General features: G+C 48.1%; 1 protein-coding gene across 1 annotated transcript in view; it reads right to left on the bottom strand.

Moving 5' to 3' along the window:
- Positions 1-389: 389 nt before the first annotated feature.
- UPB1 (beta-ureidopropionase 1) overlaps positions 390-16,566 on the bottom strand; it is a 39,455-nt gene continuing 23,278 nt past the window's right edge. The window contains exons 6-10 of the mRNA XM_007533793.3: positions 15,690-15,859; positions 6,529-6,610; positions 5,266-5,308; positions 2,528-2,682; positions 390-1,086 (exon numbers count right to left, since the gene is read on the bottom strand). Of these exons, the coding sequence (XP_007533855.2) occupies positions 1,003-1,086; positions 2,528-2,682; positions 5,266-5,308; positions 6,529-6,610; positions 15,690-15,859 (534 nt within the window). The 3' untranslated portion in view covers positions 390-1,002. The remainder of the gene's footprint in view (positions 1,087-2,527; positions 2,683-5,265; positions 5,309-6,528; positions 6,611-15,689; positions 15,860-16,566) is intronic.

Below are 16,566 nucleotides of genomic sequence, written 5' to 3'. Positions count from 1 at the left end.
TTTGAAGGAATCCTCTGAAGCGAGATAAGTCAGAAACAGAAGGCTGAATATGGGATGATCTCACTCATGGGTAGAAGTTGAAAAAAAAAAGATAAGGGAAAAGACAAAGCAGAACTTGGACTGGAGTTGGTGTGTTGTACCAAAGTCAAGGACTCTGGGGTGCAGGGGGGGTGGTGTTCAGATCCTGGAACATGATGGCAGAGGAAGACCTAGGTGGAGGGTTAGAGTGCTAAGTGGAAAACTGAGAAATGTTACACATGTACCAACTATTGTATTTTACTGTCGACTGTAAACCATTAATCTCCCCAATAAAAAATACAATAATAAAGAAAGGAGGAACCTCATTCCCACTTTAACCTGTGTTGCAGGATAGGATTCACATGACAATGTACAATACATCATTTTATTTTGATTCATTATGCTGGGCGTTAGAAATAGGAAGCACGCACTCTGTCACTGAGCCACATCCCTGGCTCCTAAAACTAATTTTTTTTTTTTTTTGCCTTCAGGATTAATGTTGGACCTTCATGCCTGCATGATTTCACTACTCATGGAGAACTTTTTTTTTTCCTTTTCCAGTTAAAGGGTGAGAGACAGAGAAGGAGAGACAGAGAGAGGGGAGATACCACAACACTACTCCACCTTTTGTGAATATTCCCCCATGCAGCCGCTCCTGTGTGCTGGCCTGAGGCTCAAGTCTGGATACTTGCACACATGTGGACAGGTGAATCATCTCCCAAGCTCACAAAACTAATCCCTGTAAGCTGAACAATGGGTCGAGTGGCACTTGGTACAATCACAGTGCTGGCCAAGCGCTTTCTCTATCTGTCCTCACCCCAGAAGCAGACAGTAAGCCTAGGAAGCAATTGATCCATATATTGTCCTTCCCTTTATGCATTTTTTTTAAACAGCAAGATTATTAGGTATCTTCAGGGAGAACCAAGACATGTCAAGCTAGCTGCACCTACTGATCTGTGAAAGTTGAGATGTGCTTCCTGGAGACTACTCTTTCACGATATTGGGTCTGTAGCTGGGCTTCACTGCTTCAGCGAGCTCCCGTGCATACATCTCATATCTGCCGGTCATCTGAAAGCAAGACAAGTGTAAGAGGCTCGGTGCACAGCTGCCTTTCACACATGCACTACCACCTGATGCCACTGGGAGGCAGCTATGGGACACAAACAGATCAGAAAGGCCTGTGCTGTGGGGAAGAAAGGTGTACCTGGTAAGCACTCTGATTACAGCGTGTGATGACCTGGGTTCAAGCCCCTGGTCCCTACCTGCAGGGGGAAAGCTTTATGAGTGGTGAAACAGGGCTGCAAGTGTCTCTGTCTCTCCCTCTGTCTCCTCCTCCCTTCTTAATCCAATAATAAATAAAAAACAAATAAATATTAAAAAGATATATATGAATATATGTATATATACATATGCATATATACATACACACACATAAAAGAATGACAGCAACCTGGATCCATCCTTCTGAGTGACCCCTGTCATCTGTCCCCTGGGGCTGTACATGGTGCTCCCTGGCTTGCACCCATGCCCTTGCATGTGGTCAAGTGTGTAGTCCACTGGGAATGTCACATTTACTGATGGGGGCTGAGCTGGTTGAAATCCTGTTGGTGGCAAAACCAGCCTGTGGGCCGGGTGGTGGCGCACCTGGATGAGTGCACGTGCCGGGTTCGAGCCCCTGGTCCCCACCTGCTGCGGGGGAAACTTCACGAGTGGTGAAGCAGTTTTGCAGGTGTCTGTCTGTCTCTCTCCCTTACTGTCTCCCCCTTTCCTCTCGATTTTTGACTGTCTCTATCCAATAAATAAAGCTAATTAAAATAAATAAAAAGATAAAAAAAAAACACAAGATGAGGAACTGTGTTTCAGGGAACCCTAAACTGTGGTGCTCATTACAAAAGGGCTGACACCCTTCATAATCCTCTTCTGATACCCTGGTCACAACTATTAGGTTTCAAAGGCCACTTGGGGTTCTGAAAGCAGCCTCTTGCTTTATAGAGGGAGTGTCCTAGGCCAGGGGCTCAGGGGGCTTGCCTCAGGTGAGAGAGGAAGGGGGTGAGCAAAGCCCAGCAGGGATCCCTCTTACTTCCCTCCATCATCAGGGCCTGGCGGCAGTGTGGCCAGGCTGGTAGTCACAGACAGAACCAGACACGCACATTTATCTTGTGCTAAAAGCAAAATGCCTGGAAAGGCAAAAGGGATTAGAGGAGATCTCTGGACAAATGAAATTGAGATTAATTTGCTGGAAGGCACCTAGAACCTAAATCAGATGAGAAGAGAATTGATTGAGGCCTGCTGCCATGGTGGCACTTAGTCTCACTCACTCAGTAGCCCTGGCTGGGCGGGTTGAGGGTGCTCTGGGCAAGAGGGACAGGGCAGGCCTTCTGCACCATGGCCTCCAGTGCCCACCCTGCAGCTGCAATTGCCTTGGGCTGGGGTGGGGGGAGCGTGGAGCAGGAAGGGGAAAGAGACCTGCAGAGAAGCCAGGCAGCACAGGGGGGTCTGGGGGCCCCACCTTGAAGTTCCAGACGTCGTTCACCTGCCGGCAGAGGTTGAGGTCAAGCTCAGCCACCAGCAGCCCATCACGGCAGCGGGAGAGCCCTGGGGTGCGACTGCTGTCAGGGGCTGACACGTAGCTGGAGCCGTAGAAGTAGCCAAAGTCCCGGTGGGCTTGGGGAGAATCAAGAAAAACTGTGAGCTTAGGTGGATGGATGCAGGAGGGCCTCTGCAGCAGGTATGGCTTAAGGGACACCTAGATTTGCATCTCCCAGCCCTCAGCCACCTTCCTCCTCACAGAAGCCGCTGTGTCTCCTCAGGGCTGAAGGATTAGCAGGTCCAAGCCACCTCCTCATCCATAGGGCTGTTCCTGGGGACTTTTGTTTTATTTTATTTTTTACCAGAGCATTGCTCAACTCTGATGGTGGTACGGGGGATTGAACCTGGGACTTTGGGGCCTCAGCATAAGAGTCTGTTTGCATAACCATTATGCTGTCTATTCCCATCCTCCTGGGGACATTATTACTATTATTATTATTATTTATTTATTTGCCAGAACACTGCTCTGCTCTAGCTTATGGTGGTGCCATGGACTGAACTCGGGACTTAGGGGACCACAGGCATGAGAGTCTCTTTGCATAACCATTATGCTATCTCCCCTCCCCCATCCCTCTCCTGGGGACATTTTTAAAGGGCACTGTGGCAGAGGTGTTGGCCTTTTGGTCTCGGCACCTGCCACCCACTGCCCTGGAGGCTTTCAGAGCTCTGCAGGACTTCCTGTGGCTGCCCCACACAGCCAAGCTGGGTGCTGTACCCTTGATGTGAGTGCTTAACCAGGTGCTCCACTATCTAGCACCCTGTGCTGTATCCTTGATAGCCAGCTGTGTCACCTGCACGCCTGCCTCTCCCAATAGAGTGGGGCTTATAGTCACCCCAAAGGGTGGTAAAGCACGGCTGCAGGTCTCTCTCTCTCTCACTATCTGCCCCTTCCTTTTCAACTTCAGTCTGTCTCTATAAAAAACAGACAAATACATAAAAAGATGTGGTGGTCCAGGAGATGACACAGTGGATAAAGCATTGGATTCTCAAGCATGAGGTCCCAAGTTCAGTCCCCAGTAGCACATGTACCAAAGCACGCACACACACACACACACACACACACACACTCTCTCTCTCTCTAGCTCTCTCTTTCTGTCTCTCCCTATTTTCTTCATGAAAAATAAATAAAATCTTTATTTAAGAAAGGGGGGCAGGTGGTGACACACCTGGTTGAGTGCACATGTTACAGTGTGCAAGGAGCAAGGTTCAAGCCCCTGGTCCCCATCTGTAAGGTGGAGAGCTTAACAAGTGGTGAAGTAGGGCTGCAGGGTTCTCTCTCTCTCTCCTCTTTCCTCTCAATTTCTGCCTATCTCTATCAAGTAAGTAAATAAATAGATACAATTTAAAAAAAGGTGTGGGGACCAGGTAGTGGCATACCTGGTTAAGCAAACACACTATAGTGTGCAAGGATACAGGTTCAAGTCCCTGGTCTCCACCTGCAGGGGGATAGCTTCACGAGTGGTGAAGGAGTGCAGGTCTCTCTCTTTTTTCCCCTTTCTACCTCCCCCGACCCTCTCAATTTCTCTATCCAACAATAAATAAATAAAATGTAAAAAATTTTTGTACGTGTTAATTTTTAAAAAGAAAGGTATGTAAGATGTTGTTACTCAGCCCCTCCAGCCCCTCCCAGTAAAGTGGGGTTCATAGGCACCCCACAGGTGTGTTAGGAGCCAGTAGATACAGCACAAGACCAGGCAGAAGACCCCCCCCCAACACCAGGCTCCCTGGGGACCTGCATCTCTGCCTCCCCTGCACTTTGTCTCCAGGTCACCAACAAGGGCTAGGAAGTCTGGACATCTGGGGCCTCCAGGAGGGGGGTCTGGAGCCCACGGAGGAAGTGACTTGCCAGGGCACAGACCCACTGAACCCACTCCAACGTCCAGAGCACCCCCCAAACCAGCTGGATACATGCTCGATGAGAGGCTGCTCCTCTTTGCCACAGCCCCACCCAGAGTGTCCGCTCAGTCCTTACAGTGAGATGAGCTGAGGGCTCTGGGAGCCCAGCATGCCCATGCCGCACCTGGGGCACCTATCCAGCCAGAGGGGCTGTGGACAAAAGCAAGAGCAGGGATGATAACCTGCAGGGTGAGTGAACCTCCTTGCCTTTCTCTCCCCCTCATCTCTTTCCATCTTCACAGCAGACTTAGGGACAGGAGAGAAGATGGAGCCAGCCCTCATTCCACCTCCTTGTCCATCCATGGCTGATAATGCTTGGGTCCCACTGTGGTCAATAAGGCCAAAAGGAGTCACAAACACCCCACCACACATACACCCAATGGCAGCTGGAGCAGGTTCTGTACAGAAGAACCCAGAGAAGTTGGGAGGTGGAGTGTTCACCCTAAGTGCAGCCACCAGGAGAACTCCTGGCCTGTACTTTTTTTTTTGCCTCCAGGGTTATTGCTGGGGCCTGAACTATGAAGCCACTGCTCCTGGAGGCTATTCCCCCCCATTTTATTGGATAGAACAGAGAGAAATCGAGAAAGGAGGGGGAGATAGGGAGAAAGACACCAGCAGACCTGCTTCACTGCTTGTGAAGTGACCCCTCTGCAGGTGGGAGCCGAAGGCTTGAACTGGGATCCTTGCTCTGGTCCTTGCATTTCGTACTATGTGCACTTAACCCAGTGTGCCATCACCCTACCGACCACCCCTCATACATACCTTTTTTTCCGTCCCCAGAGGTGAATTCATTTGGGAAATGTTCCTGTGAAATAAGAACCAAATAAGAGAGACCAATAGGTGGCGCTGCCACTCTGCCCATCACGCAGACCGAGGCCCGTTAGTCACGAAATGGAATGAAATGACAGGGCCAGTAATCAGTGGGCAGTCAACAAGCACTTCTTAAATGTCTTTTGGGGAGCACCCAGCAACTAGAGCAGATGGGGAGTGTGGAAGCTTTGACAGCAAGGTAAAGACCCAGCTTGCCACTGAGGAGTTTCTAAGCTGCTGGGAGGAAAGGAAGGCTCTGGGCAGAGAATGTCTCTGAAAGTAGTGGACAGGGAGTCGGGCTGTAGTGCAGCGGGTTAAGCGCAGGTGGCACAAAGCACAAGGACCGGCATAGGGATCCCGGTTCGAACCCCGGCTCCCCACCTGCAGGGGAGTCGCTTCACAGGCGGTGAAGCAGGTCTGCAGGTGTCTATCTTTCTCTCCTCCTCTCTGTCTTCCCTCCTCTCTCCATTTCTCTCTGTCCTATCCAACAACGACGACAACAATAATAACTACAACAATAAAACAACAAGGGCAACAAAAGGGAATAAATAAATAAAATAAATATTAAAAAAAAAGATTAAAAAAAACCAAAACAAACAAAAAAAAGAAAGTAGTGGACAGACTAACAGAGCCAGGGGTCTGTAAAGGTAGGTGGGGGGCGGGGGGCATCCACACACAGTTTCTAACAGCTTCCCTGCCCACCCCTAAGTGTGAGGAAAACTCTACTCGTAGCTCTCTTTGTGGGGCCAGAACGGAGGCGTGGAGGAGACCTTGGCTTTCTCAGACCAACCAGATGCTCACTCGAATTACAGCCTGTCGTCTCATTAATAAGAAGAAGAAGGGAGAGGACAGTACAAAAGGCTCATTGTTCAGCAGTCGGCCAGTGCGTGGGGTCAAGGGGGAGACATAAGAAACTGGATACTTGGTGTGAGAGCTGCTCCACACATGGTCTCATCCAATAACAAAACTGGACAGAAGCAGAGGGAGGATGGCGTGAGATGAAGGCTGACAGACCCTGCAGCTTCCCCTGTGTGCACACAGGTGATGGGGCAGCTCTCCTTAGGCTGCGGACCTGCTGGCCTAAGGAGTGTGTGTGTGTGTGTGTGTGTGTGTGTGTGTGTGTGTAGGCAGCCCCTCTCAGCAGGTAGATTTCCCAGCAGCTGTCCCCTCTGTCCCCTCCCCAGCACACATGGTGGCCAGGCTGCGGGGACTTACCTCTCCCACTCGGTTGATGGCGCAGGTGAAGCAGTGGTTGGCAATGGCTGCGTTTCTTGCCTCGATAGGCCACAGTGACTCGCTGCGAGAGAGGATCCAGGGAGCCAGGTTACCAACTTTGCAGCCAGATGTGACTGATGCTGAGTGAGCCTGGTAGCTGGCCTTTTGGGGTCCTTGGCCAAGGGAGGTTCACTGGCAGCAGACTGGCTTGTCCTCAGCCTATCTCCTCAAACCTGAGCATCCTTTGGAGAGGGGCCTGATGCAGACAGAAGCTGCCTTGGGCCAGATTTTGGCCTGAGACTAGGTGTGTTTTCTGAAATTCCTTGAATGGAAGTTGTGGAGATGAATGAGCATGTAGCCAAAACTTCTATAAAGGGGTGAGGTGATATGTGGCAGAAACTCCATAATTCCATCGCTACTTATTTATTTATTTATTTGCCAGAGGCAGTCAGAAATCCAGAGGGAAGGGGAAAATAGAGATGGAGAGAGACAGGGAGGCACCTATAGCCCTGCTTCACCACTTGTGAAGTTTTCCCCCTGCAGGTGGGGACCAGAGGCTCAAACCTGGGCCCCTGGGGTCCTTGTGCACTGTAACATGTGTACTCAACCAGGTGTGCTATCACCTGGTCCCTCTCTCTCTCTCTTTTGAAAATGTTTCTTTGATAGGATAGAAATTGATAGGGGGAAGGGTGATAGAGAAGGAGAGTGAGAGACACCTGCAGTACTGCTTCACTACTTGTGAAGCTTCCCCCAAGCAGGTGAGGCCTGGGAGCTTGAACCTGGGTCCTTGTGCATGTTACATGTGTATTCAACAAGGTGCATTACCACCCTGTCCCCTCTCTTTTAAAGATTTAATTAATTTGAGACACACACACGGGGGGTGAGGCAGTGGTGCACTGGGTTAAACATAGTACAAAGGCCTGAACAAGGATCCCAGCTTGAAGCCCCAGTTCCCCACCTAAAGGGGGATGCTTTACAAGTGATGAAGCAGGGCTGCAGGTGTCTTTCTCTCTCCCTCTCTATCTTCACTTCCCCTCTCAATGTCTCTGTCCTGTTCAATAAAATGGAAAAAATGGCCGCCGGGAGCAGTGGATTTGTAGTGTCAACACTGAGCCCCAGCGATGACCCTGGAGGCAAAAAAGAGAGGGTGCGGGGGAGAGACATCAGAGCAGTACTTTGGCATATTCAACCCAGAGGACTGAACTAAAGATATGCAAGTTCTGCCTTCTGCTGGCTGCCATGGCTACATCTCACCTCCTTCCCTCTGCCGATAGGGTGAGGTGCCCATCTGGTGGGTTCTACAGGAGGGGTCATGTCCTCTGCATCCCAGTCCCTCCCCATTTTCCTTTTTTGAACCCAGAGTCTCTGAGAAGGGGGGTTCTCCAGTTCCTTCACTGACACAGAAAGGAGAATATTCCACCCAGGGACAGCTGAGCAGTGAGCCTGCCTTTGCTCAGCACCTACTGAGGGGAGAATATGGGGAGGGGTACAGGGGATGCTTCACCCCAACACAGAGCCTTTCTTCAGCTCCCAACTTAAAACAGGCCAAGGAGTTGAGCAGGCCTTCTTGTCACTATCTCTTGACTGAAGAACAGCATCATTAAGATTCTGGATTGACAGGCGTAATGCCCGCTTAGAAACACTGAGTGACTGGGAGCAAAATGTCCCATCCCGGCATCTTCCTTCCTGTCACTATGCACCTGGTTTAAACCTGGGAGTGGGTGGAGGGGGTGGAGTGCTTGTCAAAAGCCTGATTCTCAGGAGGATTCAAGAGTCTGGGGGGAAAAAATCACAGGCTTGATTGAGGGGACTCATTTTGCTGTCTTTTCCTCCCTCCACCCCTCCATCTGCAAAACCAAGCTGACAAAACTTTTAAGAAAGGACTGTTAGAGAAACACACCCGTGAATGACATTTTGAGGAATGAGATCGACAGTTGTGAGGCGAGTGCCATACAACACCCCTCCTGTAATCCTCTGGAGAGGGTGTGTGCTGAGGCCTCAGACCCATAGCTGGCAGCAAAACTTGTGTTCTCAGAAAAAGGCAAGGATCAGAAGCCACAGGCTCATGAGAGCCCATGGCATCACAGGGATTCACAGGGAGCCTTCTGGGGACATGGGGACATCTGCCACCTTCCCAGCATGCCATACACAAGCCCCCTAAATATAATCACAAAATGCAACGAGGGGATAGGTTGGCACCTTTCTGATCAATGGAGTAGAAATTGGAACTACTCAGCTTGCAGGGAGTGGAAGGATGGCTTAGAGCATCAAAAAGTACTTTGACTCTTGAGTGTTAAGTACTGTGTCTGGGATGCATTGGATCGACCTTCTCGTGGTGCATCCGTGAGTACCCATTCATTGGGGAAACTGACGATTCTTCCTAGCCGACTGAATCCACATGGATCCCAGTCACTTTCAAAGCCAGCAACAAGCAGCTCCTGACAGCTTTCAACCTGACCTGTTGACTGGCTACGGAAGAAGGGCAAACGCTAGAAGAAGAAGAAGTACTGTGTCTGTGACCATAGGCTGTGAGCTCAGACTGACGGGGACGTAGAGGTTACACAAACTCCCGTGTTAAATATGAACAGATAAGGGCCCTGGCTCAGATCGATGGAGTTTATAGTTAATGGTATTTGTATGCTTTCCTCATATTTCGGAGCTGCTTTTTGCCCTAAGCCAGCTTTCTGGCCCTATTCTCAACTCTGACACCATCTTCCCAGAGAACACATTTAGCCCACCTGCTTATTAGCTATCAGGCTCAGGCAAAAGTGTGTGGTGGGTGGGACCCTGGCACAGGGGGTGGGAGATGCCTAGAGAAAGGGGCTGAGATTCTGAAAGCGTGACTCAGTCCTTACATGCCACTGGTGGGGAATCTGTCAACCATCATGCTGGGAAGTAAGTCATCTCATAGCTCACCAGGACAGTGCACAGCCCAGGCTCAAGCCAGGACCCACCGCATTGTAAGCTCTGGGCTGTACTGCCTTTCTCTGTCTCTATCTCTCTTTCTGTCTGAAAAAAAGTCAGCCTGGAGAACTCTCAGAAGATTAGAAGGGGACTCTCCCACCCCCACACCTATGGACATATAATCTTTGACAAAGGTGCCCAGACTATTAAATGGGGAAAGGGGAGTCTCTTCAACAAATGGTGTTGGAAAACTTGGGTTGAAACATGCAGAAGAATGAAACTGAACCACTATATTTCACCAAACACAGAAGTAAATTCCAAGTGGATCAAGGATTTGGACTTGGATATTAGACCAGAAACTATCAAATACTTAGTGAAAAATGTTGGCAGAACTCTATTCTGTATAAATTTTAAAGACATTTTCAATGAAGTGAATGCAATTACAAAGATGACTAAATAAAAAACAAACCAGTGGGACACATCAAATTAAAAAGCTTTTGCGGGAGTCAGGTGTAGCTCAGTGGGTTAAGTGCAGGTGGCGCAAAGCACAAAGATCGGCATAAGGATCCCGGTTCGAGCCCCCGGCTCCCCACCTACAGGGGAGTTGCTTCACAGGTGGTGAAGCAGGTCTGCAGGTGTCTCTCTTTCTCTCCCCCTCTCTGTCTTCCCCTCCTCTCTCCATTTCTCTCTGTCCTATCCAACTACAATGACAGCAATAACAACAACAACAATAAACAACAAGAGCAACAAAAGGGAAAATAAATAAATAAATAAATGTAAAAAAAATTAAAAAAAAAGCTTTTGCACAGCAAAAGAAACCACTATCCAAACAAAGAGACCCCTCACAGAATGGGAGATCTTTACATGCCATACATTAGACAAGAGGCTAATAACTAAAATATATAAAGAGCTCATCAAACTCAGCAACAAGAAAACAAACCACCCCATCCAAAAATGGGAAGAAGATACGAACAGAATATTCTCCATAGAAGAGATACAAAAGGCTAACAAACACATGAAAAAATGCTCCAAGTCTTTGATTGTCAGAGAAATGCAAATAAAAAAAAACCATGAGATACCACTTACTCCTGTGAGAATGTCATACATCAGAAAAGATAGCAGTAACAAATGCTGGAGAGGTTGTGGTGACAAAGGAACCTTCCTGCACTGCTGGTGGGAATGTCAATAGGTCCAACCCCTGTGGAAAGCAGTCTAGAGAACTCTCAGAAGGCTAGAAGTGGACCTACCCTATGACCCTACAATTCCTCTCCTGGTGATATATCCTAAGGAACTAAACACACCCATCCAAAAAAATTTGTGTATACCTATGTTCATAGCAACACAATTTTTTTCCTTTTTTTTTTTTTTTTGCCTCCAGGGTTATTGCTGGGGCTTGGTGCCTACCCTACGAATCCACTGCTCCTGAAGGCCATTTTTTCCCTTTTTGTTGCCTTGTTTATCTTTGTTGTTATCATTATTGTTGTTATCATTATTATTGTTATTGGTGTTGTCATTGTTGGATAGGACAGAGAGAAACCGAGAGGGGATGGGAAAACAGAGAAGAGGAAAGAAAGATAGACACATGCAGACCTGCTACACCACCCATGAAGTGACCCCACAGGTGGGGAGCCAGGGTGGTGGTGCACCTGGTTGAGTGCACAAGTTACAGTGCAAGGACCTGGGTTCGAGCCCCTGGTCCCCACCGGCAGGGGGAAAGCTTTACGAGTGGTGAAGCAGGGCTGCAGGTATCTCTCTGTCTCTCTCCCTCTCTATTACCCCTTTTCCTCTTGATTTCTGGCTGTCTCTATCCAATAAATAAAGATAATAGAAAATTAAAAAAAAAGAAATTGCAAAACAAGATCAGAAGGGGAAAAAAACCTTAGCAGAACTTGGACTGGAGTTGGTGTATTGCACCAAAGTAAAAGACTCTGGGGTGGGGGGAGGGCTCAAGTCCTGCAACTTGATGGCAGATGAAGACCTAGTCGGGGCTGAATTGTTATGTGGAAAACTGAGAAATGATATGCATGTACAAACTATTTTACTGCCCACTGTAAACCATCAATCCCTTAATAAAGAAATTTAAATAAAAAGTCAGCCCGGAGCAGTGAAGCCCTAAAGATGACAAAAAAATAAATCTATTGTTTTTCCAAACTCCATTAATGTCCTTGACAAAAACAAACAGCTTTTCATTGTCTTGATCCTAGTTCAGAAAGATCTTCTATTATGATAGTGTGTTATCTTCATAAGGACTCTTTTTTTAAATATTTGTTTTTTTTAGGACTCTTTTTTTTCCCCAGTGGCTGCTTTAGTAACACTTGGTGGAGATGGGTTGAATTTTACCTGCTATTCCTTTACATTTTTAAAATTATTATCTTTACTTATTTATTGTACAGAGACAGCCAGAAATCAAGAGGGAAGGGATGATAGAGAGGGTGAGAGACAGAGATACCTGCAACACTGTTTTCCCACTCGCAAAGCTTTCCCCCTGCAGGTGGGGACTGGGGGCTCAAACCAGGTCCTTGTGCATTGTAACATGTGCACTCAACCAGGTGCACTACCTACCACTCGGCCCCCACTGCTATTCCTCTCATTCTTGGGTTTTTCTCTTATTATAAGTGCTGCCAGCAGAAGCAGCTTCCTGGATACTATCCCTATTAGTATTAGGATTAGTATTAGCTTTAAAGTTGTATTAGTATGGCATTAGCATTGTATTAGTGTTAGTATTAGTGCTAGTACGAGTATTAGTATTATATTAGCATTAGCATTGTATTAGTGTTAGTATTAGTATTATAAGAGTATTAGTATTGTATTAGCATTAGTACTAGTATTAGTATTGTATTAGCATTAGTTTTGTACTAGTATTAGTATTGTATTAGTGCTAACATTTTCTGCAGTTAGGGTTATTGCTAGGGTCTATCTTTCATACAAGTCCACCATTCCTGATGCCATTTTTTTCTTTTTCTTTCTTTTATGATAGAGACAGAGGGATGGGGGTGGGGAGGTATGGAGAGAGAAAGAAGGAAAGACAACCACAGCATGGCTTTGCCGTTCTTGAAGTTTCCTGCCTGTAGGTGGGGATGGGGACTTGAACCCGGGTCCTTACTCATGGTGATGTGCGTGCTCAACCGTGTGCCCCACCAGTTGACCCCACCCTCCTTTTTTTTGTTTCTTCTTCAGGATAAAGTTCTAGGAGTCTGATGGCCAAGTCAGAGGGTGGGAACGTTTTAGAAGCTCGGGAAGCCCACCACTTTCTTAGAGGTCAGTGGTCGTGTTCTGACTGGCGGCTGGCTGCACCACACCCCTGAGAGGCATGGATTCCATGACAGTGGCTAAGGAAGGAAAATCAGTAGCTTTTAATAAGTTTACTAGGCTGCTGCAGACACAAGCAGCTGTGTGCATGTTACATCAGGATGCTTCTGTTGGCTTAATTGGGTCTAAGAAAAGCCTGAGGGAGCGAGGTCGGCAAGGTGACCTGAGGCCAAAGCTTAAGAGCCAGTGAGGGCCTGGATAGTAGGGGTGTTGGCTTCAGGCTCTGATAAGGACCCCCAAGGGGAGTCTAGCTGAAAGTCTCCTACTTGGCCTGAAGTAGGGGGCTGGCCTAGGGGTGGAGTGGAGACTCTCCCTGGGCCTGGCGGTTGGTCGGATGACTAATGACACCTGGTTGGCCACCTCCAACAGGGGCGATCATGGTGACCTAGTTTCTTTGAGGGAAGATCCAGATTGCCATTTCTCCTTCCACCCCAACGGCATTGCTCCTGGACTGCAACCAGACCTGCAGGTGCACAGCCCCGTAATGGCAGGTCTGGTGGGAACTGCTGTGCACATCAGAAAGCTGTTGAGAGGGATGCCTCTCCTAAGAAGAGGGCACTGTGTTTTTATGGTATAGGAAATGTCAAATTCTAACATTTAGAAGAGATCTGAGCACCAGAGTGACATGTATGGCCAGTAGGGAACTCAAAAGAATTCTGTCCAGGAGGCTAGGTGGTGGAGTGCCCAGGGTTGGCACTTGAGTGTACACATTATTATGCACAGGGGCTGGGGTTCAAATCCCCATTCCTCACCTGCAGGGGTTCATGAGTGATGAAGTAGGGTTGCAGGTGTCTTCCTCTCCAACTGCCTCTTTAAACATCTTTATTTATTGGATAGAGAAAGCCAGAAATCAAGAGGGAAGGAGGAGATAGAGAGGGAGAGAGAAGGGATGGGTGGTGGCACACCTGGTTGAGTGCACATGTTACAGTGTACAAGGACCCGGGTTCGAGCCCCTGGTCCACATCTGCAGAGAAAAACCTTTGTGAGTGGTGAAGCAGCATTGCAGATGTCTCTCTGTCTCTCTCTCCTTCTTTTCCCTTCCCCTCTCGATTTCTGGCTGTCTCTAACCAATAAATAAAGATAATAAAATTAAAAAAAAGAGGGAGGGAGAGAGAAAGAGAGACACCTGCAGCCATGCTTCACTACTCATAAAGCTTTCCCCTTGCAGGTGGGGACTGGGGTTATTCAGCATTGTAACATGTGCACTCAACCAGGTGCTCCACCACCCAGTCCCCTCTCTCGCCCCCCATCTTCTCCTCCCCTTTCAATTTCTATCTGTCATATTAAAAAAAAAAGGCAGGGGGATGGTTGCTGGGATCAGTGGATTCCTCTTGCAAGCACCAAGTCCCAGCAACAACCCTTTTGTCTAGCAGAATTCCCCGAGCTGGCCTTCCACAGAAGGACGAGGACTCCCTGCACTCCATCCCTGCTTGGGTCCTGGCAACCAGGACAACTGAGAGTGAAAGTCAGTGCTAGTGTGATTCATGGCCCTTCTCTGGTGAAGTGGGCTGGGAAGGACGAGCTCTGCACACAGATTCCTAGAGCTCTGGAATCCACCCTGCTACTGGGCCACCGGGAAAGAGAGAAGCAGCCAACGCAGACCTGCTGTGTCATCCTCCAGGGCAGAAGCCCTGGAGCCCAGAGGTGTCTGTGTCTGCCAGGCCTGCCTCATTATGCATCAGAATGCTCCTGTCTGTTGCAGGATGAATCTAACACAGGCATGGGTGTCACACAAGCATATTTTGCTGGCTAAAGTCTATCAGTAAGGTTCACCTGGTTGAGTGCACACAGTACAGTGTACAATGACCCAGTTTCAAGCCCCTGGCCCCCACCTGCAGGGGGGAAGTTTCATGAGTGGTGAAGCAAGGCTGCAGGTGTCTTTCTGTCTCTCTCCCTCTCTATCTTTGCTTCCCTTCTCAATTTCTCTCTGTCTCTATCCAATAACAAAGAAAAAAATATCAGTAAGTAGTGTAACAGCCTGAGGCACCAAGGTTCAGGTTCAACCCCCAGCACTGCCATAAGCCAGAGCTCAGTAGTGCTCTGGTGATACATAAAATAGTTAAAAAAATTTTTTTGGAGCCACTTGCCCAACCTCATAAGGATCGTCTCAACTTTGAGCTTCCCTCAGTGGCTCCTTCTTTTGCCAGGATTTCTATCCTCCATGCCCCTCCCCCAATTCTGTAGACCTGAGGCTTTGCATCCACGGTGCCCTCCCCCAACCCCCAGGAGTGCTGCAGCTGTGACAGGAAGGGGGCTGATGTGTGTCAGGTACCCTGCTGATGTTCTGGTCACTTTACAAGGAGAGTTTTTTTTTTTTTTTGTATCCTGACAATTGAGGTGGGATGTTATAGATGGTTGTTATCCCCTCATACTTTTGTGTTCATGTATATATATTTAAATTTTTATTATCTTTATTTATTGGAGACAGCAAGAAATTGAGAGGGGAGTGGGAGAGAGAGAGGGAAGGAGAGAGACAGAGACACCTGTAGCTCTGTTCCTGTTTTACCACTAGCAAGGCTTTCCCCCTGCAGGTGGGGACTGGGGGCTCGAACCCAGGTCCTTGTGTATGGTAATGTGAGCTCAACCAGATATGCCACCACCTCGCCCCTTAAATTCAGAATTGTGGCAAAAGTTAGGATTTTACATTATTATTAAAGATTATTATTATTATTTTGCCTCTGTGGTTATTGCTGGGGCTTGGTGCTTGCACTACAAATTCACTGCTCCTGGTGGCCATTTTCCCCCCTTTTTATTGAATAGGACAAAGAGAAGTTGAGAGAGAAGGGGGTGGAGGGGAAAGAAAGACACCTGCAGACCTGTTTCATTGCTTGTGAAGAGAATCCCCCTGCAGGTGGAGAGCCGGGGGCTTGAACTATTTGTACTATGTGAGCTTAACATGGTGCACCACCTCCTGAGGCCTCAAAAGTTAGCCCTCCCTGATGGCTGACCTGAGCACTCCAATGGTGGCCGAAGGGTTGAAGATGATCTCAGCCCCGTTGAGGCTGTACATGAGCCAGTTGAGAGGGTGGTGCCGTCCGTAGCAGATGTTCACAGCAATCCTCCCAAACTGAGTCTGAAACACCGGGTGGCCCAGGTTCCCCTCCATGTAGTAAGTGGACTGTAAAACACAGGGCCCTGGGGTGAAGCCTCTGAATTGTGAGAATCCCCTTGCCTAATACGGGACAGAAACGATGGGCTCTAAGTCACACTTTTTGATGTGCCTCTAAGTTCTAAAATTTCAATACATTAAAAAGAAAGAAATCAAAGCAACCCTAAAAAATTCAGACATGTTAACAAGGCAGATCAAGGGAAAATCATTGTGGCTTAAACATTTCCCCACTATTTCTTTTTTGACAGATCAAAAAATTCCCAAAAGCAACTGCCCATAGTATACATTTTGGCCAGACTTCAACCAGGGCATGACCCAAGATGGAGGTTTGGTTGATGCTAACAACAGCTGGTGAGTGTCCTCTCCAACAACATGCCTCTATGAAGACTTCAAGCTGGTGATCCAGGAGGTGGTTCAGTGGATAAAGCATTAGACTCTCACATAGGAGGTCCTGAGTTCAATTCCTGGCAGTACATGTACCAGAGTGGTGTCTAGTTCTTTTCTTTCTCTCCTCCTACTTTATCTCTTTTTAAGTTATCTTTATTGAATAGATACAGTCAGAAACCAAGAGGAAAGGGGAGAGACAGAGAGAGGGAGAGAGACAGAGAGACATCTGCAGTCCTCCTTCACCACTTGCAAAGCTTTCCCCCTGCAGGTGGGAACTGGGGGACTTGAACCGGGTCCTTGTGCATTATAACATGTGTGCTCAACCAGGT

The sequence above is a fragment of the Erinaceus europaeus genome, chromosome 1 (genome assembly GCF_950295315.1).
Source record: "Erinaceus europaeus chromosome 1, mEriEur2.1, whole genome shotgun sequence".
In the NCBI taxonomy this organism is placed as follows: Eukaryota; Metazoa; Chordata; class Mammalia; order Eulipotyphla; family Erinaceidae; genus Erinaceus; species Erinaceus europaeus.
The sequence above is the reverse complement of the archived record's forward strand: the minus strand, read 5'-3'. Positions and strand labels throughout refer to the sequence as shown.